General features: G+C 36.2%; 2 protein-coding genes and 1 long non-coding RNA gene across 8 annotated transcripts in view; 1 reads left to right on the forward strand and 2 right to left on the reverse strand.

Moving 5' to 3' along the window:
* Positions 1 to 2318: 2318 nt before the first annotated feature.
* On the reverse strand, positions 2319 to 11715 carry LOC106058267 (uncharacterized). Of its 2 annotated transcripts, none has more exons than XM_013215641.2 (2): positions 11611 to 11715; positions 2319 to 8751 (listed from the first exon to the last, which is right to left on the reverse strand). In XM_013215641.2, the coding sequence occupies exon 2, from the start codon at positions 8632 to 8634 to the stop codon at positions 7636 to 7638; it is 999 nt and encodes a 332-aa protein (XP_013071095.2). In that variant the 5' UTR covers positions 8635 to 8751; positions 11611 to 11715; the 3' UTR covers positions 2319 to 7635. The 2 variants fall into 2 exon arrangements, with proteins under 2 accessions (XP_013071095.2, XP_055878825.1); XM_056022850.1 differs by lacking the exon at positions 11611 to 11715 and adding an exon at positions 11174 to 11195.
* A 3839-nt stretch (positions 11716 to 15554) lies between these two features.
* On the forward strand, positions 15555 to 19087 carry LOC129925008 (uncharacterized). Its single transcript, XR_008776867.1, has 2 exons — positions 15555 to 15781; positions 17191 to 19087. It is a non-coding gene; the product is annotated as an uncharacterized LOC129925008 (long non-coding RNA).
* LOC106058269 (transport and Golgi organization protein 1-like) overlaps positions 18615 to 27871 on the reverse strand; it is a 32826-nt gene continuing 23569 nt past the window's right edge. For all 5 annotated transcript variants that reach the window (XM_056022835.1, XM_056022834.1, XM_056022838.1 and 2 more), the window contains 7 exons: positions 27054 to 27114; positions 26765 to 26800; positions 26308 to 26375; positions 24635 to 24717; positions 24449 to 24533; positions 23033 to 23361; positions 18615 to 21617 (listed from right to left, as the gene is read on the reverse strand). In XM_056022835.1, coding sequence (XP_055878810.1) covers positions 21517 to 21617; positions 23033 to 23361; positions 24449 to 24533; positions 24635 to 24717; positions 26308 to 26375; positions 26765 to 26800; positions 27054 to 27114 — 763 coding nt within the window. In that variant the 3' untranslated portion in view covers positions 18615 to 21516. The remainder of the gene's footprint in view (positions 21618 to 23032; positions 23362 to 24448; positions 24534 to 24634; positions 24718 to 26307; positions 26376 to 26764; positions 26801 to 27053; positions 27115 to 27871) is intronic.

Raw genomic sequence — 27871 nt, forward strand, 5'->3', positions numbered from 1 at the left:
GCCTTGTATATGTTGTCATTTTAATGGTAGTCCTTTACAAAAGGGGCTGGCCCAGACAGAATGAGAATCAAGAATTGTACTATAAAAGTCCAAACCTATCATATCCACTCAGCTGTAGAGCGATATAATTACATCAACACATACACACACACACACCGAGTGTCACAGAGTGTAACACATGCACACATATCAACACAGCAGGCGCATTGATACACCAGCACGGAAAGCTGTGCGTTCTATCATTTGACTCGCAACGCCGCACTTTTATTCGCTTGCATCCCATCAGGCACTGCGCAGTGTTAACTTTCGAGTCTGAGGTCATGCTTCCTGTGTCTTATCCCTGCGCAATGTAATATGTCATGAGCAGTTTTTTTTTCCTAAACTGCTTGTACAGCAGCGGTTCTCAACCTTTTAAGCTCGGCGACCCCTTTTTACAATCCATCACTCTGCCGCGACCCCCACCCACCCTCACACATACAACAATAGAAGAGTAGACAATAACTTTCCACCATTTTGATGGTCTTAGGCGACCCTTGGCAAATCGTCAATCGATCCCCAAGGGGGTCGCGACCCACAAGTTGAGAATCCCTGTTGTACAGTGTGTTGTAGATCAGTGCTTCTAAGCATTTTCCCCCCTAATTCCTCTTCAGCAATACAGACACCCATATGACTAGTGAGATGGCACTTCAGACTACACTTTGAGAAACCCCGATGATCTAGGCCTACTTTCAGATTTTGTGTGACCTTTCTGTACTTAATTTGTCACTCATAACGTCTCATCTTTACGCCGTTTCATAAGAGGATGTCATTCAAAATGTCATTGTATGTGTCATGAAAAAAAACATTTATCTCCTATTACTGGGCTAAATTTATAATTTCAAATCAACAATAAAAAAAAGTGTGTGTGTGTGTGTGCGTAGGGGTGTGTGTTCTTGATTTTATTTCAAGCTCACCTCTAGAGGCACCCGTTTGGGCTATCGATCACTCCCGTGGTATTAGTTGGGGTTGGCCCAGCTGGGGGCCCTTATGGAATTCGAAGTCTTAGTTATCAGAGTAATGCCTTCTAAAAGTCCAGCATTTGACTCTGCTAAGAATGGTTTCTAATGTCTATCCTGTAGCAGCGCCTGTAAACTACAAGAAAACCTGATTTCATAATTGGATTATTCAGCATCTTAGATCCCTCAGTAGCATTTGTCAGCCTACGAAATAGTGAGATGAATAACAGTTGATCCAATTATAGGTCTATAGCTCTGAATCATCAAATCGTACTTTTGACAGCTAATAGCGGCAAGTTTGCGAATGGGCCGGCCAATGTTTAATATAAACTGCTAGTTTTCAGTAATCTACTTTGAGCTTTGGCTATGTGTTGGACAGAAGCTTTAAAATATCAGAACTGTTTATTGAAAACTGCAAAGATACACAATGAAATGTTAAGGCCCCATAGTAACAGTAGCAAGGCAGTCTGAATCACGTGATCTGCATTCTAAGCTTTAAGTTAGCTCCCCCCCCCCTTTTTTTTTCACCTCAAGTTTTCTTGATGTTTTTATTTTGTTTTGTGGGAAAAAAAAGGGGGGGGGGCGCCAAGATATAATTAAGTCTAATGCTAGTAAAAATATATCGACAAGGTTAAATCCAAGTTTCCAGACATTCAGCCCACACCAGTCAAACACATCCACGGATTAAGCCAAACGCATCCACTGATCAAGTCAAACGCATCCACTGATTAAGCCAAACGCATCCACTGATTAAGTCAAACACATCGACTGATAAAGTCAAACGCATCCACTGATAAAGTCAAACGCATCCACTGATTAAGTCAAACACATCCACTGATATGATAAAGTTAAACACATCCACTGATATGATAAAGTCAAACACATCCACTGATTAAGTCAAACACATCCACTGATTAAGTCAAACGCATCCACTGATTAAGTCAAACGCATCCACTGATCAAGTCAAACACATCCACGGATTAAGTCAAACACATCCACTGATTAAGTCAAACACATCCACGGATTAAGTCAAACACATCCACTGATCAAGTCAAACACATCCACGGATTAAGTCAAACGCATCCACTGATTAAGTCAAACGCATCCACTGATCAAGTCAAACACATCCACTGATTAAGTCAAACGCATCCACTGATCAAGTCAAACACATCCACTGATTAAGTCAAACGCATCCACTGATCAAGTCAAACACATCCACTGATCAAGTCAAACACATCCACGGATTAAGTCAAACGCATCCACTGATTAAGTCCATCCACTGATTAAGTCAAACACATCCACTGATTAAGTCAAACACATCCATTATCTACTCTTACAAAACATCTTTTATTTAGTCATGACATATTGATCAGACAAAAAAACTAAAACATTGACGCTGTCAAAGACACGCTATGGGGGCGTGTTGTTTTACATGACAGCCATAAACTGAACACTGTAATGTGTACATACAGATAGAATAACAATAATATCAATCACACTTGCAGTACTAAATTATTGTAATGATTGGTGCTTTCGGTAAGGAAAAAAATAAAATATATCGACCTCGATGTTTGGCAGATCTAAGGGACTCATTCTTTATACAAGCAAATGACGTCATTACGACGTGTACTCTCTGACACCTGAAAAAAATAGAAATGAACCCTGACACTGCATATTTTACATGTCTATAAATAGAATGAATATTAGTTCTTGGTCAGAATCTTACTCTCCAAAACAGTTTGTCCAACAAACGAACACCTTATAACAAACGAACGTTTTAAGATAAAAGAACATGACCACAATGCTAAGTGTTTTGTTTGGTTTTCCCAAGACATGCATGGGGTACGATGGGCAAGGAAATAATGGCTCCTAGTTTGTAGTACGTGATAGGCACCTCGGATAAAGTCCGTGAAAGGGTTGGTGCCAACGCCAAGCCTTGTGAAATCCTAAAGTGGTCTCCCAGTGGTCAGGACTGAGGCCAAGAGTAATCGAGACTTAACACACTAAACAAAACAGAACAAAAAAAAAATACGCCGGTTTTGCTAGAGTAGCGAAAACAACATGGCGATACATATGAATGAACAAACTCTGTTACGTCATAGTTGGTTTAGAAAAAAAAAAAGAGAGAATGAATCAAGAACGGTCACTCCTGCTCTGTGCTCAAAAAAAAACACAATTCATTGTAATAGCTGTGTACATGGAACAAACACCGAGTTTTTCAGATTTCATATTAGCCAACAAAACATTTAAACTTAGGTTTAGACATCAGTTAGGGACATCGATCAATAATACATATGTGTCTAGGAATACAACAAGACAAAAAAAAAGTGAACATTCATTTCATTCAATGAAAGTCTACAAAATGCAAGTAACTTATCACAAGTGGCAGCTCTAGGGACTATTCCCTTAGTCTCGTGAAACATCTGAGCCTCTGAAGTAATGCCTCGTTTTCAGCTAGAGCAGCGGTTCTCAACCTTTTAAGCTCAGCGACCCCTTTTACAATCCCCCACTCTGCCGCGACCCCCCCCCCCCCCCGGACACACAAATACAGCAACAGAAGAGTAGACAATAGCAATCCATATTTTCGATGGTCTTAAGCGACCCCTGGCAAATAGTTAATCGACCCCCCCCAAGGGGGTCGCGACCCACAAGTTGAGAACCCCTGATCTAGAGGTTTATGATTTATGTGACATACAAACCAATGTGTATTGAAACTATAAGATACCCACACACACATAAAACATCATAAGATCTTGAAAAAAAAACGTTTCATTTAAACCTAATCCTGAATGAAAAGGCAGACATTTGGAATCATATGAGAACTCAGTCCAAGTAAAGAATCAGACAGATATTACTTCTATGCATGTGATAACACAAAGTAAAAATTCATACATTAGGCCCTTTTATCAATGTGATAATACAGTCCAAGTAAAGAAACAGACCCATGTGATAACTCAAAGTAAAGAAACAGACATTACTTCTACCCATGCGATAATTCAAAGTAAAGAAACAGACATTACTTCTACCCATGCGATAATTCAAAGTAAAGAAACAGACATTACTTCTACCCATGTGATAACTCAAAGTAAAGAATCAGACTTAGCTTCTACCCATGTGATAACAATTCAGGAAGATGTTAGTTTTTGCAATGGACTTTTGGGTATAAACATCATTAGAAATAGAAAGTCTAGCGCTAAATCAATTTTGCATGTATGTCAATCCTAACAGTATAAACGAAACAAGAAATTATTGTCAATATAAGGAAACACATCGTATAGAACCAACAGAATCAATACAAGTAAGAACACCACACAGGCAAAGAACTAGCTAAAAGGTAAATCATTTTTTAACATACAGAATTTTGGGGGGCTAAACCTGCAACTTTTACTATCACGTGACTAAACCAGTCTTCTGGTCAAATGACATAGATGGCCCTCCTATACTATTGGGCGACACAGCATACGGACATTGCCAGATGTCTCAGTTTGTAGCCCACCGATAAACTTATTAGCATAACGCCTACAATTTATTCATTTTTTGGTAGAGGTGTGTGAAGGTTACAATGCCCCCACGTATGATCACACCCTGAACCCTATGTCAGCTTCGACATTGTTAAAATCATAATGAAATGTAGCCAGTCTGAAAATCAGAAGCTTCTTGGAGAAATAGACAGCCTAGTTATTGGAGAAATGTCTGACGGCTGTGGAAATATAAAACAATGCCCCAGTCAGTGTGCGAGTCAAATCTCCAAAGTAATTTAAAACGAGTTTTTTTTAGAAAACACTGGATAAACAGATTTCTGAGTTCAGGAGCTGCCTTAGGGGCACCACCCCAGTCCGCGCACCTTGAAGAGATGCGCGATAAAGAGAATCTTTTGTCTCAATCAGCGCATCCTACAAATTTATCCGTGGCACTGCTAAGGTTGCCCTACCGAGTTATGGACTCTATCACAGGGTCTGAGCAAAGTCCTATTTACTGTACAGCCCTCGACATAGTCATTCAAATAAATTTGACGAAATGAAATAACAATCACATTAAATTTAAAGAAAAACTCAAACAAACAACAGAAAACAAAACAAACAAAAAACATCAACAGCAAAGAAATACAAACTTAAATTGGGCTTCATTCCTATAAACCTTCATACCATCTACCCTAAGGAAGATTTTGAAGAAAACAAAATTTGGTCACATTTGCAACAAAATAATTTTGACTGTTTTATAAAGAAGAAGATATAACACCTAAGGTCATGAAATAAAGTCAATAAAATGGTTCAATCTACATGATGCACATTAAAGGTCACAAAGTCAGAAGATTCATTGATTTCGTTCAAAGTTGGCATACAATATTTTAAGTTTATGACACTCATGGATGAAAATTAAGTATGCCACTTTTAACTGAGTCTCATGTTGTATCGACATATTTACAGTATCCCAACAACAAGATTTGCCCCAGAAGAAATGGGTTCTAAGAATTAACATAGAAACAATAGAACCGGGTGCCCCCCCCCCCCCTTCCTTCCAAAAAAACAACAACAAACAATAATAGGTAGGTTGTTTGAAACAAAAATCAAGCCATACTTTATACTGTAGCCTTTTTTTTTTCTTTCAATGGCACATTAGGCCTGTTGAGTTTATGTGTAAGTTTTGTGCTATTAATTGTACCGCCTTCTTCCATTAGGACACCTCAAATCAACCAATAGAATTACACGAGCAGAGTTTCATTCAGTGACATCAACCAATAGAATTACAGGAGCAGAGTTTCATTCGGTGACAGTTTGATAACACAAATGTGATGACAATAGAATTGATTTGCATTGTTTAGAACACAATGTCTTCACAATCTTAGACACAATCTTAGACACAATCCCAATCCTTGTGCAGCCTTACAACTTGTACAAATCACAACATTTGCAAATGTGGGGGGCCAGCTCTGGCCCAATGCAAGGTTCATTATGGCCTGATATACATTTTATAACGATAATTAAAAACATAACTATGTGATAATTCAAATTTTGAATGCAAATTAATCTTTTCTGTCATATGAACAAATGAAATGCTTAGATAACAAGGTAAACCTCATTTATGGATGACATCTGGGGTCAAAAAGTTTTTAAAAAACTTGATTTCTTAGCCAGTTTAGCTCAAAAAGATTTGTTTCATTTCATGGGATTAAATTCTAAGTTTTTGTTCAAGAAAGCAAGAAAAATGTTTCCCTATCTTTGGCCAATGGTTAACGAGCAGGGTGTCATGTGGCCAGCAAAATGACCAACCGCCTTTAGAGTTGGTGGGCTCTGAAAATCCCAAAATTCAAAATCCAAGTCTTCACCGAGATTCGAACCCAGGTTCGGAAGCCAAGCGCTTAACCACTCGGCCGCCATGCCCACCTCAAGAAAGCAACCTTAGAAATTATAAAAATAATTTCAGGAAACAGTATGACATGTTTAAAACAAGTTTTCAAAAAGCTTTAGAAGATTTGAACAAACAAAGATTTAGATATTTTCAGTAGGACATTTTAATGTGAACTCTGAAGTACTGAAAGTACACCAGTGGATTGAACTGCATTCTAATAATCTCTACAAAAAAAATTATTTCCAAGGGTTTTCCTCATGCTCATGCTTTACGCAAAGTTTTCATCTTCATAGATTTGTAAGCAGTGTTGCAAAAAATTTAACATTAAAAAAAAAAACAAAGAAAATAAAAGCTGTATCAGAAATCGACTGACGTATCAGTACATTTTTAATAATAACTATGTCCCAATTAGGACCAAATTTATAATAAACTATTACAAAAAAAAAAATCACTTGCCGTCAAAAAGATAAAAAAGAAAACTTAATAGACCTACAGCAGACAACAGCTTTGCCAAAATAAGCAGTGGGTCGCAACTTGGTTTCTGTAATCACTGTTCTCATCCTTAATCTCCGGAAATGAAAATATTGCCATTATTATTATCAAAACATTTATACCTTCAAAAAAATTTTTTTTTTTTTTTAATTTAAATATTTTAAAAATATCATTCTCACTGTATATTTAAACAAAAATCTCTGGCCTATCAAAATAGTTCCTTTTAGTTTTCTGCCTGCGTTAAAAATGTTTTGTCTATCATTGCCTTGACATAATAGACACATACAAAAACATGGCGAGGACATTGAAATTATGAATATGAAAAATATGAATAAATTTGTGAATGCAAGTTAAGACAGTTGTTTAGGCAGATACTTTTAAATTCGCTAAAAGCACAGAATTTAAATATATGTTAAATTTTAATTTACAATTTAAATCTTTTAATTCCCCTTAGCAGCATTGGTATACCTATCAGTGTTAAAAACAAAATACCTACAGGCCTAGCACCAACAATGATCTAAACATAATAACCTTAAAAAAAAAAAATACTTAACATTTCTTTTTACAGTTGTACTTGTTAATGCATTAAGGAAAAAAAAATTACATACATGGGTTTCAGTTTATAAATTATAAGACAAATAATTATTAAATAAATACTATGCATGTCATTATTACATAAAAGTGCTCCGTTTGAAAACATCTTGAGGTCAGTAACTATAATTTAACAACTCTATAGTCTCGACATGAAGTGAACATTACAGCAAACTATGTACTTGAAAATAAATTATTATAAATAGTTTTATGATGGAGGGGCATCCAAGTTTGACTCGACTCTGGACTTCTTAGATGCTGTCTCTGCATAGTTTTCTGATTCTAGCATCTTATGTTTGGGTGGTGAGTTAGACTGGAATTGGCTATCTCCTTGTTCACAGTCCATTGTCACACTATGACTAGGGCTGCCATGTGTAGTCTCCAATCTAACTCCAGACTCTGTCAAAGAGCCGCTGATGGTGGTATCACAGGTATCTATTGTATCAGGAACGTTTAGATCAGCAACAGGTTCCGAACCCAAACCTGTCTGCTGACCACTGACTGTACTTTCTGCAGCACCCTGAACTGATTCAGAAAGACATGGTAATGGTGTTTCTGGAGAGGTCACTGAGAGCTGCGTGCTTTCATTCTGAGCAAGCGCCTCAACCAGATTCGGCTGCTTAACATCACCCTCTGTTTTCGATGAACATCTTGACGATCTCCTGCGAGACGAATTTTTCTTGTTTACATCCTTCTCCGACAAATACTTAATATTCAAGACGGATGGATCCAGCTGAGGGTGAGCTACTAGGACATGCGTTTTGCAAGTCATACTGCTGTTAAATATCTTATTACAGAATTTACACGGTATTTCACGCAGGATCTTCTCATCCTCATAATAATCATCATCCTCATCGGAATCATCAGAATCATCTTGTTTTAGACACACCTCGATGATACAATCCACAACACTCTTCATCCCTTCTGAAGCCCCATCCCCAACAGTGGAGCTGTTATCTTTTTGGGAAGCCTTTTTGATGATATGGTCAGCAACCTCGTTCATAATTTTCTGCGATGGCATGTTGGGGTCCCTGAGAACTTTGGCTAGCTCGTGTATATCTATCGGCGGAAGTCCTGTAGGCATATTCTCAAAGCCAGGGGGCCGTTTTTCTTCTGTCAAACTTTCTTGCCCTTTTGTTAGCTCGACTGTTTCATTGTCAGTATTTTCAACGTCCCCTGAAGTGTCATGTTGCTGATTGTCTTCCATGTTGGTTTGTTTACAAAAAAAACAACAACAGCTAGTGATGCTTTTTAAATGCACTTTTTGTCCATGCCAGGTTTTAGAAACTATAAATGTCAAAGTGTACTTCTGTGAACAGGAAATCTAGAGAGAAAAACAAACAAAAAAAATTCATATTAGAAAAATATAAAAAAAGTATTCCAACTTATTTTCAATTTTCATATTTCTAACATTAAATACATTTTCATTGGAATGATTGTTTTACGTTCAAAATGGATTTTTTTTTTCTTTTATACCCACTTAGTTATAAGCCTCTAAATGTATTCTATTTAATACACATATCTTTTTTCATTCTCATTGGAAATTAAAAGTGTATTTTTACTTCCAGCGTGTTTTAAAATTATTGCAACACAGAATTCACACATTTAACATTTTGAATCCTTTTTTGGAGGGAAGGGGCTTACAAACCCACATGCACCCAGAATGCTGATTCTATTTTATATGTCATTAGTGTTTACAGCCAAAAGTCTTGCCAGGTAATATGATCCTCATTATGACCGTAACATTCTTCGTATTCAATCTTCAATCCCTCCTCCACTGATCTCATCTGTCCCTTGATTTTCATCGTAGGGGTGCTGTGACATTCAGCGCAACCAAATCATTCCATTTTTCCCGGTCAGCAGCTGTTCTTAGCAGGATATCAAGAGAAAGGCCAGTCCATTCTTTTATGTTATCCAACCAGCTTTTCTTTGGATGACCCTTCGTTTGTGCTCCCTAAACTGTACCTTGAAGAATGACTTTTGATAGTTACAATATGACCAAACCAGCTCAGCTTTTGTCTCTTCACAGGTAATGATTAAAACTTTTTTTCTTTTCACCTAATTGTTTTAGTAGCAAAATATAAGACTTGATTAGAACCTTGAATGTTACAGAAATACAAATATTATTTGATAAATCAAAGTTAAGTAAAGTAAAGTTCCCCTTTCAGCCCTTGTGATCTATAGGGCAGATGACGTAAAGGTAACCTGCTTCTGTGGCCTACAGTTAACGAGGGTGCTATGTGGCCAGCACAATGAACAATCACCTTGACTAATGCCAGGTACCCATTAGCGCTGGGTGGACTAAGAGGCGCCCAAAGACACGAAATTTAAAATACCAGTCTTCACCAGGTTTCGAACCCGCAATCCTGGTTTAAAAGCCCAGCTCTTTACTGATGAGCCACCGCATGGGGCTGCTATGGAATGCTTTCATTAATTCAAGCTAAAAATAATCATCTACAAAAACGTTTTCTGAAGAGTTAAAATGTACATAAAAATGTATTAATATGTAATACAAATTTTTGTTATCTTATAAATTACAGACGTTACTTGAAAAGAAGATAATTATGTCATACACATTTCATCTAGTCAATCTAGTCAAGCACGTTTATCAATGACATTAACTCTACTTAATCATTGGTTTTCCTGGCAACCGTTTCCATGTTCTTACAGCACTAAGGAAGAAGGAACACTTGTATGAATTAGTCCTAGCATATGGAATAAGAAATGTGTCTTTATCTTTGTGTCATTCTCAGCATTTTATTAGATTTTTCTTTTGTATTTGTAAAATGCAAATGTGTTAAATTCAATAAATTTTTTTATGAATAAAAACAAATATCCCTGATTGCAGGACATTGCAGGTTATCTTAAGTTTGCTTATAAACTGCAATAGGTAGACCATGTTTAACCACTAATAATTTAAACTACACTACTATATAAAAACAAGTACTATTTCAAACCTATAACAAGATCTATATAAACTGTCTGGCTCATTTACTACAATAATCATTTGGTTCACAATTTTTTATGCATAATATGTATTTTTTTTTAAAAATATTTCATTTCAAACTTACAAGTTGAGTCTATCTTTTAAAAGTAAGCTGGTACCTTAATATCTCTAAAGCCAAAGTGCCCAAAGTTATTGCAAAACAATGCAATATAAGGCAACTTTTTATTTTGTTTACTGTGAAGTAAAGATCTAGTGATTCATTATAATTAAATTATTAGCCTACTGGCATTGCTATAAGTACCTAAATGATAGATCTAGGAAGGTACATTGTAAATTTAGATTTGATCTGAATTTTCAAAAGACAAAATCATACTCATTCATTTCATCAGAATTGAAACATGATTATGAATATGATCTACGACTCATTGCGCCTTTAATAAATAAAAGTCTGGATTAAAAAAAAATGATGTAGATTCTTCTTTATAGATCTATTATAACTTTTAAATATCAAAGAATAAGATTAAAAAATAAATGAATAGTAATTTTAAATCTAGATCTAATGCCTCACTTTTTTTTTACAAATGTGATGGGGGAAAAAAAAAAGCCTAACCCAGGGAAATTCACGGCCTTGACCAAAGAAGGTTACGAAAATACGGTCATATCACAACGCGTAGCGGACTATTTGGTGATCCAAAATATTGTCGGATTGTCATTATTGTAGCTTTAAGTAAAACATATAATTATGCTTTATAGGACTAAGATTTTAGATATAATTAATAAAAAAGAAAATACTAACAACCAGTAACTGAAAATAAATTTTAAAGTTTTGTGAAAATTCGGTCACAGTTTTAGGTCAAAACTGTGCGACCGACTTTTTAAAATGTTAACTTTTTTTTTCCCCTTTTTGTCAAAAACATCTTCTCAATGCGTTAGTCGTTGTGAAATGAAAACCAAATTAAAAATAATATAATTTTAATGTCAATGGTACTAGATTCTAATAGTATTAAATTTAGATCTAGATCTAGTTTAGTTATTGAGATCAACTCATCAACATGTTGACGACGTTCACCTCCGTGTCAAATGGCGTCACTATTATGTTTACCATTGATTTTAGAAGTTTAGAACTACAGATCGACATAAAGAACTCGATCTAAGTTGCACATAAATGTAGAGAGCTAGAAATTTAAGATTAGAACTTAACACTGTATATCTGATCTCGGTCTATCAATAACTTACCAATTTTCCACTACTGCCGATTAGTGCACAGCATCAACAAGAGTAAGTCTTGACTTCACTTTGTTTATACAATGTAGGCCTACCGGCCGTTAGACGAAGCCAGCCAATGAGACAGTCTGACCGAGAAACCCAGTTCGCTCTTATTGGTCATCTTTGATGGTTGGGCGGATCTAACCTTTGAACCCTTTTTTTTTTAGGAACTTATTATAGTTTACAAAAACTTATCGGATCTAGTATATATATAATATCTATATAAATCTAGATATATATTATAGTTTTTATTTTGAGTTCATTTAAGAAATGTCAAAAAAATCATTAAAGTCTATATAAACAACAAATTTGATTCAAAAACGTAGATCTAGAATCTATAGTCCCTTTTAAAAAAAATCTCTTATTTTGAAGATCGTCTAATCGTCTGTTATAGTAAGCATATGCGAAAAGGCCTGAAACCGACTATATCAACATCCTGTCCATTCATTCAGTTTGTAAATCATAAAACGCTACAGTGTACAGCAAAAATTATGTCATGTAAGTAGGCTAAACTACTTTTGCAGCCTGCGAACTTATAATTGACTATTTATTTTATCTTATCTTATATAATATAGACGTTACTTCAAAAAAGAAGATGATTACGTCCTATGCGTCATGCATCAAGCCCTGCATGTTAACCAATGACTTAAATTCTGCCAAGTCACTGGTTTTCCTGTTAGGCTTAGACAACCCATTCCATGCTCTAATAGCACTTGGGAAGAAAGAGCATTTGCACAAATTTGTCTTAGCATATGGGATGAGGAATCTTTGTGTCTTTTTAAATGTATTGATTTTTACTGAAGGTGTTCTCTAGTCAAATGTGAATATTCCTTTGTTATGAATCTCACTGCTCTGTTTTGTGTCTGTTCCAGTTTCTTAATGTTTTCTTGAGTTGAGGGGTCCCAAACAGAGGATGCATATTCTATTATTGGCCTAACCAATGTTAAATAACATTTTAGTTTTATATATTCCTAATTGATCTTTAGAAATTTCTTTTAATAAACCACAGTAATGCTTTGTTTGATTTTTCGATAGTTTCATCAATATACATAAACACTCGATTCCACTGCCATAAACATTTTTTTTTTTACACAGGAAACACGTGCTGGGGTAGTCTAGATCAACACGAGAACCAGTATGACGTAGATATTTACCCGTGAGCTGGGGGTTTAACTCTTTCTCTCCGTAATTATTTAACCCACATTCTGATGGAATCAACGTTGGTATCGTCAGTTAGGAGAGAATTAAGAATGTGATAGAATAAAGAAATCGAGTCTTCGTGTAGCCTTATACTTATTAGTGCATTCAGAAATAGACATTTCATTTTTTTAAAGAAGGCCTACTGCTATCACCTTTGACAGGTAGGCTACTATAATGTCATTAGACTCGTTCCACTAAATTCAGTACCAACTTAATTTGTTAAAGTCATAGTGACCTATTGCGGCACTCAACACGCGTGTTTGTTTTCCTAAAAGTGACCAACAATTCTCTTAACTCTTTCTCTCCGTAATTATTTACCAGATTCTGGTGGAATCAGTGCTGGTATCGTCAGTTAGGAGAGAAAGAGTTAAAATGGCTTCTATGTGGCCCTTTTTACTCTTGGGCCCGGGAGCATTGAACTACTTCACACGCCATGTTGCACGGTACGCCAATGCACAGAACATGACATCTAGGGTTACCTGACACCTACACGCCAAGAGGAAGGCAAAAAGGAGGACAAACTTTAAAAAAAAAAAAAAAAAGCTGGGGAAAAATAAAGACAAAGTGAACTTTAAAAATTAGGATTACACTTTATTTGATGAAACGTGTGAGTTAAATCATAGACCCTAAAACCAATTAATTAACTAATATTTCTCATAGAAAGCGACTTTTCACATTATTTTTCTTTGTGGCATACAATGAAAAAGTATGGAGCGGTATGAGTACTTTCTTCACATTTTAGGCCCCTGCTTTGTCAAAGTCGAGTCTCACTTTTGTACAACGAAGGTAGATTAGCGAAAACGCATTTTCAACGTTAAGATTTCACCCATATGACAGCAACATAAAAAATAATCAAATCTTCAGCAGCTCTTTGTAACAGACCTGATACAGATGTCCTGAAGGTCCGAGAACGTCCAGCTCCCCATTAAAGGACCTCTTGACCAAGGAAAGGCCTTTATCCATGGCCAGGATGAGGCATCGGCTCTTCACCAATACCTCTGTCCGAAATCCCGCCTTATCCGAAACGATCATATATTCACGTCCGGTATGTCGCTGGACACGACCCCCTTGAGCCCCGCACGAGTTTCCCCCTCTCGTACGAGGCCGAAGGCCGAGCCGCGTGGGGGCCTTTCGTATGCCCATAATGTCCCACCGAACCCGTGCGAGGGTCCATCACAGCGCGTATGGCCCCCGTTAGGGAACGAATCGATGGTGGGGTTGGAAGGGTTAGCGAGCCTTTGTTACATCCCTACCACGTGCAGTGTACAGTCTCTCGACCGTACTGAGAGCCATGTGTGCTACCGTACTTGGCCTATCCGTTTCCCCTGGCGGACGTTTCCACGGAGGCGCCACGCCGAGGCGACGGTAGCTGGAATTTCCTCCGTTGTAACAGACCAGAACATACGAACAATTCTTTTTGACGGAAAATGCAAAAAAAAAACAAAAACCAAAGCTAATATTGATTGAAATTGTATAAATTTTGGAATCCATCGTGTAGTTAATTTCACATAGCACTTAGGCTAACAATACATTTAGAAGTATTTTTATTACTGTTTTTGTTAAGGGCATGCTTTTAGCTTGCTCAGTGAGCTATGGTTCAATCACCTTAGCGGACCCTTTTTTTTTTTTGGGGGGGGGGGGGGGCGGAAAAAAAAGGGGGGGGGGGTTCCGTGCTGCTTTTTCAAAAGGCAATTGAAAAAAAAAGTTCTCGAGCATGAATTTGAATCGGCGGTCTCGAGATTCCGTGATGAAAAGTCAATTAGCTACTGAGCTCTAGTCGTTTTTAGATATAAAAAAATAGGCTTTAGGCCTAAAGTTATCTTTTGTTAGTTTCGAATTTGTAGCCAATGACCTAATTGTCTACACAAAGTTTCTCTCTCCTTAGCTAGTACTGTCTCTATACAAAAACAAAATTAATTTATTACAACTAATTGATAAAATAATTGGCTAATTTTTCGATGGATTCATCTTTTGTCATCGACAATGAATAATTGTGCAAAGTTACAACTTGATCCGAGAATGGGAATTGGGAGAAATCACGTATTCAACTTTCCATCCAGACATACACAGTGAGTTGATAGAAGTTTCGTAAAAAATAAAACCAACAACTAATATGCCACTTCTATGTATCAGTCATGTGCTTCAACCAGAAGTTATGGAGGACATTTTCATAATGTAGGCCAATGCAGGAGGACACGACAGCAAAATGGAGAATATGTCCTCCTTAATCCATATCTCTATTAGTAAAGTAAATTAGTTCCCCTTTCAGACCTTGCGATCACTAGGGCAGATAATGTTAAGGTCAACTGTTTCTTTGGTCAGCGGTTAATAAGCAGAGTGTCATGTGGCCAGCACAACGACCAACCGCCTTTACTTTCCCCAACTAATGTCAGGTTAGAGTTGGGTTTCAGAGTTGTTTTTTCTTCTAAAAAAAACAACAACAAAAAAAAACATGATAGTTCTATGCTATGCAGCTATGCCCCCACCAATCGGAGGCCCTAGGTGGCTGCTTAGTTTACCTATGCCTAAAAGCCTAAGGCCGGCCCTGACGAGACCAGCTCTATGAGTAATTTGTCTATCAACAAACGAAAAAGTGTGGAATGACGCAGTCACTGTTAAGAAGCAAAGCACTTAAAAGAGAACCGGAAGTTTCAAATGCTGGCACTTCCCAGAAATAGCTACTGATGTCACAGAAACAGAGGGGGGAAAAAACTTAGAAATAGCAGAAGTGAGCGTGAAACTGAAAGTAAAGGTACATATTCGAAACAAGATGGATGCCCCGCTGGACCCCACTAAACACTGCGTTGTGTGCTTGATTGTCTGTATTATTATTCAGGTGGCTGTGAATGATTGTGTAGAAAAACAAGCCTGGTATGTCCGAATACCGCTTCATTTCTTGGCCTTCCTATTTTCATACGCTGGCACTTTCTGTTTCATGGAGGTATTTAGTTTGAAATACATCTAAGAGACTGAGACTCTATAGATCTATTCTAGATATCATTTAGATCTAAACTCAATGGCATGATGATAAATTCTGTAAACTTAAATTACTCAGCATTATTAATTAAATGTAAAAAAAAATAAATTGTCAATTTGTTTGGATGTAACAAGCTAATAAGGGAAAGTTCGGATATTACGTAACTGCTTAAGGGGGGTATACAAATGTGTTACAAGGGGGGGGGGGTCTGAAGATTTGTTACTATAAAAAAGTATTCAAATGAAACTTTTAAAAATGTAGATCATTTTGTCCTTTAAAATGGCTGGCTGCCTGGTCGTGCGGTTTGCACGCTGGATTGTCTTTCAGATTTATCGATGGTCCCGGGTTCAAACCCTGCCCGCTCCCATGCCCCGTCGTCCTGCGGGAGGTTTGGACTAGGAAGTAATTATCTTCAACTCTGAAGGAACATCCGAAACATGTCAAACATTTTACAAAATCTCGTGTTTATGTTGGTTAGCCTAATATGTTTGTTAACGCGCTTTACAAATTTTAATGATTATTATTAGCAGAGACAGTGGTCACTTGACTTTAGCGGGTCCGACTTTCACTTACCACGGTGCTGGGATAGAATTTCGGTGTGTGTGTTTATGTTTATCGTGTAACCTGAGAGTCAGCCGTTACGCCCCTGTTCTGTACCCGTCCAGGGGTGGACTTGGCCTAGAAGGGGTAACGTCAGGAATGCAGAGCCGCGTAGTTGAACGCCTAGGGCGCTGTGTCGGTGTGTCGGTAGTGAGATAGAAACTTAGCAGTGAACAAAGTGCCGCAGATTGATATTAACTCTTTCTCTCCTAACTGACGATACCAGCGTCGATTCCACCAGAATGTGGTCAATAATTACGGAGAGAAAGAGTTAAATAGAGTCAGACGAGTTTAATTAGGACCTACTTTGATTAGATTTTTTTTTTTTTTATATCAATTAGAAAGCCGTCACACACACGGGCGTTCAAAAAATATTAATGGCAAAAATACATCCGGGTTCTCATTCAAACCAAAAGTTTTCCGACGGATTATAAGGCGCCCGCCCTATGTATAGGCCTATGCCTATGTACAGTATGAGGGGGGTGGGGGACCGGGGCGCCGATAGAAGTCGACATTTTCCCCATTATTTCTTTAGATACCAGGATGAACAATTGAAACGGGAAAAGTGATAATAAAAGAAACAAGTCTTTGTAAAATTCAATTTTTTTTTTACGATTACTCTACCGGGGGGTGGGGAGTTTTGTTATGATCTGTTCTAAAAAAAAGGGGGGTATTTACAAAAAAAAAAACACGTGATTTCCGGTGTTACGTAATATCTGAACGTTCTCGCAGAAATACTGGTACAGACTGACGGACAAAAATATTCTTTGCAGATCACCGGTATCATGGGCAAATAATCCTTAGCCCTAAGGAGACCTTTAATTAGGATGTAACCACGCTAAAGGAAGGCAGACACGCAAGCGGTGCTATCTACACAAGAGATGCAATGTTTAAATTCTAAATGATATTTTTTTGTACACTGAATCTCAATGTTAAATACATCCTCTAGATTCCATCATTTGTCTAAAAAAAAGTTTGTTTTAAAAAAAAGGGAGAGAAGCTAATTGCATATGTTGTGTATATCTCTTGATTGTGTATTTACGTATAGTGGATGTAACATTTTGTTTTTAAAAGGGTTGATAACATGAATTAAGTGATTTCTTGGTTATCCCCCATGATAGTATTCTCTGGTCAAAAAGCATAGTACCTATAAATATATACATGCACTATGTCAATTAGAGGAGAAAAAAATGTATAGGCCCTACCTCTAATCATTTTTGCCTTGCATTTCAACAATAGCTTCTATTACTTCTCTATTTTACTTTGAAATGTGAAATCTGTATAGCTTCTATTACTTCTTTATTTTACTTCGAAATATCTGTCACACATGAATGTTGTACATCTGTTTTCTAGGCAAATAAAATTTGTTGGGATTGAAACAAAAAAAGAGTACTAGGTTTTCATTCTTTAATACAAATGTTGTTATTGGGTGATGTGTTGAATGTTGTACATCTGTTTTCTAGGCAAATAAAATTTGTTGGGATTGAAACAAAAAAAGAGTACTAGGTTTTCATTCTTTAATACAAATGATGTTATTGGGTGATGTGTTGAATGTTGTACATCTGTTTTCTACCCAAAATAAAATTTGCTGGGATTGAAACACACAAAAAGAGAACTAGGTTCTATAATACAAATGTTGTTACTGGGTGATGTGTTGAATGTTGTACATCTGTTTTCTACCCAAAATAAAATTTGCTGGGATTGAAATACACAAAAAGAGTACTAGGTTCTATAATACAAATGTTGTTATTGGGTGATGTGTTGAATGTTATGCTCAAGTGTTTCTTCTCTTTGACTTTCTATTTCTGCAGGTGGATGTGTTCTGGAAATAGCAAAACAAATCATCTGCTACTTTATTATAGAACTAAGACATTAAAATTTAAGTATTTCAAACAAGCTTGCATAAATAAGAGCATTTATTACTCTTTTTATTTTTATTGAATTTTTTGTATGAATGACATCACAAAGCTGTGGCAATGAAGTAATATTCATAATTTGTTAGAAGGAACCAGAATTACTCATCTTTCCTAAGTATACAATATACAGGTTGTTTTTCTGTGCCATTATCCAATGTAATTGCAGTTTTATTTGTTCTTTGAAAAAGCCAAAGAAATATTGTAAATTTCTTTGAGACACTAGTTGAGAGGACCAGTGGGGTTGATACCATACTGGAAACAAAACAACTCAAGACAGTTGGTGTATTTAAGAAACAGTTGTATTTCACCAAATCAAACATTATATTGACATGATCACACACACACACATCCCAGTCTTCTCTCTCTCGTAACACACCATCTCTGAACACAAAAACACTTTGGGTTGTGATCATGTACACAATCACACAGCTCAGCCTTCCCTGATGTACAAAGTACACATCTAATCATTAGAGTCACAAGGAATGACACTGTTCACAATATTTTGTTGATAAAAGAATTTCTTGTATTCGATTGTTGCTTTCTATTGTTATAAAAAAAAACTGCTTTAAAATACTAGATCAGTTACCTGTTGAAAGATTAATCAATTTGCAGTAAATAGATATTAAGGGAAGCTTAAAAACAGAAAGTTTGAAAATGTAATTCTGCTGGATAAAAAAAACAAAAAAAAACCTCAAATTGTAGTCTGCAAGTTCCACATGATAAGTAATATAAAAAAAAAAAAAAAAATATTTATCACTATAATAAAAAATTGTGGCCAAAATTAATTTTAAATAAAAAAAAAAAATTGCCAAAATTAATTTTTAAATTAAAGAATAAAGTGAATTCATGTCCTCAAACCAAAATAGTTCCTCCATGTTCGAGAGTCTGGTACAAATCATGCAAATGTCATAACAGTGCCAACACATTATAAACACTAGCCAGAACAATGAGGGAAGCTTCCACAAGTATTACCAGGGAGTACATAGGAAACTCTGGTGCCAGTCATACAGAGCTGGTGAATTAAAGCTGACCTACTTCTGTCACAACTTCTGTCAAAAGCATCACTATTTAACTCTAACTTTATTCAGACAATAATTTATTATAATTAACGTTGTAACCTAAGCTTACAGATTTTATTTTTTGACCAAATAATCTGCTACTTTATCAAAGAGCTAAACAGTAAATTAAATAATGCAAACAAGTTTGCATAAATAAGAGCATTCTTTACTCTTGAAATTTTTTTTATTATTTTTGTGTTTCATAAATTTTTTGTTTTTATTTTTAGATGAAAGCCATCTCCTTGAAACTGTGTATAACTATTTTGGACATAAAGTAACATTCATTGTCTGATACTACTGGTGTCTAAATTTCTTAGGAGAAAACAGAATTACACTTCTTTCATAAGTATACAATATAAGGGTTGTTTTTCTGTGGCATTATCCATTTTGTCCTAAGTTTAAGCAATCTTCAATATAAGTTCAGTGGCACTATCATGGGAATACAATTTTCTTTTGAAAGCATACACCCAATACAGTGATGTCCGACCTTGTTTGGCCAGGGGGGTCATTGTCAGTACATCTTCTTCCCCTTTTCTATTTCCCACACAGTGGGCATAAGTGGCCTGATAACACTGCATCACAATGGCAGATAAGGCCAGCATACCATAAGCTGAGCTTCATAGAACACAATCTAAGAGAAAGTATCTAAGGCTGAATTGACCAAAAAGAAAAAGCGGAAACTATTCTGAAAGACATCCAGTTCCTGCCAGGAATTCTCGAGAGTTCAAACAGAAGTCACAAAGTAAGATGTGAATACCATCAAACAAATACTACTGTCTCAATAAGCCATCGATTAGAAGAATGAAGTATACATAGTGATGCTGTCACTCATGCCAAATATTCATTTGTAAAGCAAATCATCAATAACTGTATTTCACTATCCAAGAAACTCTAATTGAAAGCATTGAGTTGACTAGTGTTAGCACAGAACTGAAATCTTGAGCCAGTGATACAATAGTGTCATGATGTCTTTTAAAAAAAATGCAATGATTTTAAGCAATAAAACAAAATTCCAAGTACTTTACACGAAACAATCTTAATAAAAAAGTTTCAAGTGAAACAAGTTGAATGAAACTGAAGCCGTAACCAAGGTAACTAGGCTAAGTGAGTTTCTAGCGACACACACACACCATCAAATAAATTAAAATGTCAATGTAGAATAGTCAAAAGACATCGACCTTGTGTTGACTGGCGGAATTAAACACAATCAATGTGATCATTTGTCTGTTCATTTGATTCAGACTTGAATATATCAGTAAAATTTAAGGAGCATTCTTTTCATACAGGAACGCCAACTTCTCAGAGGATCGTACAGAAAACATACTTGAACATAAAACTGTGGCCTAAGAGCTTTGTGGTAGTAGCATAAGTTCTCACGCCCACTACATTTTCAGTTGATAACGATGTGAGAAGTTGGAAAGCCTGCATGAACGCTAAGCTCAATTATGTTTGATGACTAATAATGCATTTTCAAAGAGAAAAAAAATAAAAAATTACTTGACTTGTTAACATCTTGGTTTCCAAAGAATGCATAAAATAAATAATGTATTCACATATCAAGGCAACGAAGAAAGAACATCCCAACAAGACCAATAGTTATAGTAGGCCTCAACAATGATCATGTCGCAACCTGTGGGTAGTGTAAACCAATGGCTCGTTGCCACATCATAGGTCTGTACATCAGACCTGTGACATGGCAAAAAGCTACTGGTCTCCTCTGACCATAGGTTACCACATTACGGGTTCCTGTTCAAGTCTACTATGACGGTAGGTCTTGATTCCAATCACCATCTACATTCATTCAATGAAGAGTAAAGAAATATTTACACCAAACATGGCTTAAGTAACAATGAACAATTGAGTCGTGTGCAGGACGTCAAATCAAGACTTGAATGCCTCCAGAGAGACATTCAGTAGCACAGTCATCATTTGATGGAGCCAGGACACAGTTCAACAACATACTGAGAGGTCACACCCCATTCATTATCACAATCACACAAAAACTTGTATATATTGCCACAAGACTATTTTCTGGGAACAGTCTATTCTTCAACAATTCATTTGGCTAATGTGTTGGCTGAATAAAATACCTAGAAAAACCAAGATGACCTAGACTAAAGAAACATTAAACCTGGCTCTGTTGCTGTCTTGGTGCGGGCCCTCGAGGTGAGGGTCTGTCTGGTGGAAATGGAGGATTTCGAGCATATGGTGGGGGATATCTGCCATCTGTTAAGAAACAAAAACTTAATTTATCAAGATGTTACTGCCTACAAGGCTACTATAAAGTTATTCTCAATGCTTCTATAATGTAATGAAAACACAAACTAATGCTTCTATAATTTATGCACATCAGACGTTTTAAGTTTTTCAAATTCAAAGCTTCTTAGTTTGTGAAATGTATTTATTTCTCTGCTTGAGCTGGCAATGTCCAGAATCTCTTGATTATTTTGTCAAAAGTTATTAAAGCCAAGGAACATTTTCAAACTAAACTGTCTGAGATGAATTATAAAAAAAACAAACAGTATGTTTCAATGACCTACTGAATGACATTAATTTATGTCAATGAAGGTGTGTTAAGTTATATTTTCTTGAATAGGTGTCAATTCCTTAAATAATGTTGAAAACTAATGAGATATATAATTATGCAATTTTATGGTAAAGTCTCGCCAGTATTTCTGAGAAATATAGGAACAGAGACAAAACCTGGTTACAGACCTAACTGGCAAGAAAAAACACTTTAATAAACAGTTTTCCAATACAGGAGGCTCACTGGTGAGCGGTAAAGTGCTCAGCTTCTCAATTGGGGGTCCCTGGTTCGAATCCTGGTAAAGACTGGGATTTTTAATTTTGGGATCTTTGGACGCCTTCAAGTGTACCTGACATTAGCTGGGTAAAAGCAAAGGTTGCTGTGCTGACCACATTAACCGTGGAAACAGAAAGAGATGACCTTTACATCATCTGCCCTATAAATCACAAGGTCTGAAAGGGGAACTTGACTTTACTATTTTTCCAATATGACATCAAAGTTAATCTACATTAGAATTAATGGAAAAACAAAAAGCCAAACAAATTAAATCCTTTGAACACTATTTCCACTTAGAAATGAAAACATTACTATTGTCTGTAGCCTTTAGTGGGCCAGCATCACAGATAAAATAAAGTATAGGTCTAAAAAAACGAACAAAAACTGTCTCTCTTGGGAAATAATTAAATCACTTTGCAAGACCAAAAGTGCTGTATAATAAATGTATCAATTGACGTCAATATTGTTTAAGTTATTTTTGGTTATAACAGATCACTTGTGGTGCCCAACGGCCTAACAAACTAAGGGATAGGTGAAAGTTCAGACTTAATATCTATCTTCCAACCTGTTCTGTCTGAATGCGGTGAATCACAATGTTTTAATATGATGTATTTCTGATACTGGTCCACTAAAGGCTAAGGATATTATTAATGCTGTTTTATACATGGTGGAAGCAGATCTGCAACAGCTTGCAATGAAGATGTGGGCGTGGAGACGAAAGGCCCAGGAGAGATCTGAATGGAAGGATGTGTTGAAGCAGGCCAGAGCCCTCCATGGGCTGTAGTGCCACTGGGATGGATGGGTGCTGTTTTATACATGGGGTATTAGAACAACTTACCTGCTCTGTCTAAATGTGGTGAATCAGCTCCTGAAGAGGGGGAGCCGCCACGAGGGAAATGGGGAGGAGGGAGGGGCCCGCCTCTCATCGGATGGGGAAGCATGTCTGGGGGCGGCATACGAAAGGGTGGACTACGCCTGTCCAACATGTGTGGAGGCGGTGGTCGACGATCGTATGGCGGTGGTGACCGTCCGTCCAACATGCCAGGAGGGGGCATTCGAGGCGGAGGGGAACGAGCATCCTTGAATGGAGGCAGGGGAGGTGATCTGGCTTCAGGATGAGGAGGCCTTATGCCAGGTGGAGGACCTCGCCGTAGAAACTCTTCATCTCTAAAAGGATAAAACAATGAAAGCAAAACATTTAAAACAAAGACGCCATTCAAAAAAATGAGGAGTTGTAATTTTAAAAAAATTAATTTGTACTTTTAGCCCATTTCACAGAGTCTTTTCAGTCAGAATGGCCACTCCCGTTTTCAAGGCTCTGAATTTCTAATTTGTTTTGTTTTCTTTCTCTCCTAAACATTTTTAGTTGCTTAAAACTTATTCTTGAATAGTCTCCCTTTGTTGAGCATTTTTCTTTCAACATGTTACTACAGCGTTCGATGTGTTTAAAGTAGACTGCTAAAATTTTCTTCATTTTTTTAAGTTTTTCTCAAGTTGGTGATGTGGGATAATAAGCTCTAGAAATCCATTTTTACATTTTTTACATAAATTATTTATTTAGGTTTTGAATACTAATGGATAAATATCATACAAGATATTAGTATCTAATTTGGATCATAAAATATTTCCTAACAGGCGTGTACCTAGGAATTTTGCATCTTTGGCGGCCCCTGCATTTTGTGTATTTAATATTTTAATGTAAAAAACACTCATTAGGGGCCCCTTTCAAGTGAGGGCCAGGGGGGGGGATTTTCAAATTCTCCTCCCTCCTCCCCCCAGCCTAGCTATGCCACTGGTTTCTAGATCTAAAAATCTCATATTCCATACATTTTTAGTGTTTACCTTTTATAATACTGTATTAAATTTAATTCGTTGCTGAAAATAATCCCAGAGAGAAAGGGTTAAGAAGCATGATAATAACATTGATTGTAAGAATATTTGTCAATGAATGATACAGTTTAATGTAGTTTGAAAAAATCCTATTAGCAGCTTTGCTCTGATCCTTAAAGTTTTCACTCTAGCTACAGAGATCACAACACAGTGCAAGTGACTGAGTCACCAAATGTCTCTCTTCACTGAAATATATATATTTCATATGTCAAATTAGATGACCACCAGAGGGGGCTGGGGGCTTTGTGCTGCATATTAGTGACACCCCATGCAGCTGGTGAGGCCTGAGCCAGAAATGAGCATCAATACTGGGCACGCCTAGTGAAGCGCAAATAAAATTTCTAAAACATAAAATCAAACTGACCTTAAATGAGGTGGCAGCGGTGGTAAAGAACTTCTGGACGGTGACCTGTCCATTCCAGGAGGTGGGGGAGGACCATTCAGCATTCCTAAAAAGTAGTCAACAATGCACAAATCAGCACTAAAACTATATCTAGTCATTTTTAACTAGCATAAGCTCAATTTTTAAAACTGAACATTGACAGTGTACCTGGTGGTGGCAGTCCCCTAGTTGGCAATGGTCGTATTAATCCACCGGGTCCCATAACCTGCCGTCTTTCAAGATCCGTTAGTCTGAAAATAAGTTTTAACAAGTTTTTTTGATATCCTGAGAATCTACTTCCTGTCATTAAGCAGCAGACGCAAGTAATGAAGATGTGGTAAGTAATGAAGATGTGGCGAGTAATGAAGATGTGGTAAGTAATGGAGATGTGGTAAGTAATGAAGACGTGGCAAGTAATGAAGACGTGGTAAGTAATGGAGATGTGGCAAGTAATGAAGATGTGGCAAGTAATGAAGATGTGGTAAGTATGAAGATGTGGCAAGAAATGAAGATGTGACCTCTAATTGAGTGTTAATGGAGACAAATATTCAAATATTATTCTTTTTTACACATGACATCACCATCAGAAGAGTCTACTAGGAAAAAAATGTGCTTCAACAGACTAAATATGAAACCCTTAAATATGTTATTGTTATGAAGCTACTTATGCTTTGGAATTGCTTGCTTTAGTATAAGTTTAGAATTTGCTTTAGTTTTTTTTAACTTAGTTCTTGCAACAAATACACTCTAAGTGTATTGATTCACTGAACATGAAGAGAATTGTGTGCTTATTTACATCATACAGTCTGTACGAATAGATTGAAGATTGAGTTGATTCACTGCCTTCATTCAATGGTTTTAGTTTGAACCTCCATTGCCATGTCTTTGACATTTTCTTTTTATTAGAACTAGGTTTATTTTTAAAATTTCTTCTTAGATCTATCTATAAAACTTTGTAATACTAGAGGGCAGTTTTACTAGGATTCTATACTATAAAAAGAAATGAATTAAAAAAAAAAAAAATCTAATTAACTATTTATGTAATGTATTTTTAGACACAATTGTAGCCTTTCATTGATATTTATGAATCTAGTGTATAACATATGAGAAAGCACAGCTTTTTATGTTCATAAAAAATGTTTTTTAAAAAAAAAAAAAACAACATTCATCTACGTTTGTACAGGATAATCAATTTTTTATATAGCTGAAAAACCTAAATGTTTATATGTCTGAAGATGGATGGAGCTGCAAAACTTATTTAAAAAGAAGGTACACTAGTGCTTCACTAATTGATATTAAATAATAATAATAATAATAATTTCATTTCTAAAGTGGTGTAAACAAACATACTATAGGCTCAAGGCGCTCTAATAACATAACAGACCTAAACACAAGAGTTAAAATGACCCAAACTATCTAAAAATGTTTTAAACAGATAGGTCTTAATGTTCTTCTTGAATGTAGTGAAGCATGCTGTCTGTCTGAGATCAGTGGAGAGTGAGTTCCAAACCTTTGGACCATGCACAGAAAAAGCCCGCAAGCCATAACTTTTGAGGGAGAAATGTGGCACAACCAGAAGAGGTGAGTCCATGTAGAGTGGGACTCTGAGGGACGTATGCAGTGATCAGCTCACTAAGGTACAAAGGTATTTCTTTGTTGTAGATGCACTGATGACAAATTGTGGCTACTTGTTGATTCTAGCATTCACAGGATGCAAGAGAGAAGTAGCAGAATCATGTTTTTCATAGAACTCTTCATGCAGCATTGTTCTGAGTTCTTTGCAGCTAAGCTATTTTGTCAATGGGTATACCTGCTAGAATGGCATCAGTTAAAAGACTTACTTCTGTCTCATCACCCCAGCTTCATGTCTGGATTCTTTCAGTTCTCTTTCAGCTGCCCTGGCTGCCAACTGGATAAAACAAAGAAATCAGTCACCCTAACAGTCAACACAGCTACTGATACATTGGTTGTTTTTTTTTAAACTTTAGGAGTTATTAATAAGTTATTAATATTAAGTTATTAGTTCTCAAATTCTAAAATTGATGGGCACCAGTTAGAAAGACGTTGAAGTTGCTTTTGACAAATCTCTATGAAGAAAGCCTGCCACCCAAGGCGCTAAATGGCGGAGGACCTAAGTCTAAGTTGTCTAGAAAAGTTATATCAATATGGGGAGAAAAAAAAAGTGGGGTTTTAAAGGATAAAAACTTAATTTATTTTTGGATAGTTTCTGGGATATTTTTTTATCTAGTTTCCTATCAGTCTGAGGATTGTATGATGGGACTGTCAATGTTCACTTACCCAGTTTTCATGAGCTTTTTTCTCATTGGCTGCAATCTGAAGTTAAAACAAATAATTAACATTTGAATCGATAAGTGAAATTAATAGAAACCTAATGAAAGGCTTTATCCAAACTAGAAAGACATATGAACTGACGAAAGATATTATGTCATGTTACAAACACATTCTCACGACATTCCAAAAACATAAAAAGCATCCACCATTTCATCACAACAAATTGAATAATTTATAGTTAATCAACAGGTGGCGCTACTATAATTGTAATTTCAAGACAAGATCATTGATCTACCTGTGAGCGGAAGTCTCTCTCCGATGAAGCCAGTTCTCTCTTCAAGCTCTCCACTTGGGTTCTGACAAATGAAAGAATTGAGCCAATCAACATGGCGTCATACCAAAATAGGGCATTTACATTGAGAGCTTGTAACATACATGTTTTCATAAATACACAATACAATTGTTTATTTTAATAATATTAAATTTTATTGCGACTTAATTATGGGAAGGGGAGGCACGGTGGCTGAGTATTAAAGTGCTTGGCTTCCAAACAGGGGTCCTGGGTTCCATTCCTGATGAAGAATTAGCATTTTAATTTTGGGATCATTAAAGCATCTCTGAGTCCACCCAACTCTAATGGATACCTGACATTAGTTGGATAAAAGCAAAGGTGGTTGGTCATTGTGCTGGCTACATGACACCCTCGTTAACTGTGATACACACAAACAGGTCTACCATACAGATTGCAAGGTCTGAAAGGTAAACTCTGGGAAGAACAGTGACTTCATTGATGCTACTAATATCAGACTTCCAATAAGAAGAAAGAGATATTTCCTTAGAAGGATATTTCCTAGCGAATAGAACATTCAATAGAATTGAACAGGAAAACAATTTTGTTTACATTATGTATATTAATGTATTATATATATTAATGTATTATATATATATATTAATGTATTATATATATATATATATTAATGTATTATATATATTAATGTATTATATATATTAATGTATTATATATATATATTAATGTATTATCTATATATATATATATATAAATGTATTATATATATTAATGTATTATGTATATTAATGTATTATATATATTAA

The sequence above is a fragment of the Biomphalaria glabrata genome, chromosome 3, assembly GCF_947242115.1.
Source record: "Biomphalaria glabrata chromosome 3, xgBioGlab47.1, whole genome shotgun sequence".
Lineage (NCBI taxonomy): Eukaryota > Metazoa > Mollusca > Gastropoda > Planorbidae > Biomphalaria > Biomphalaria glabrata.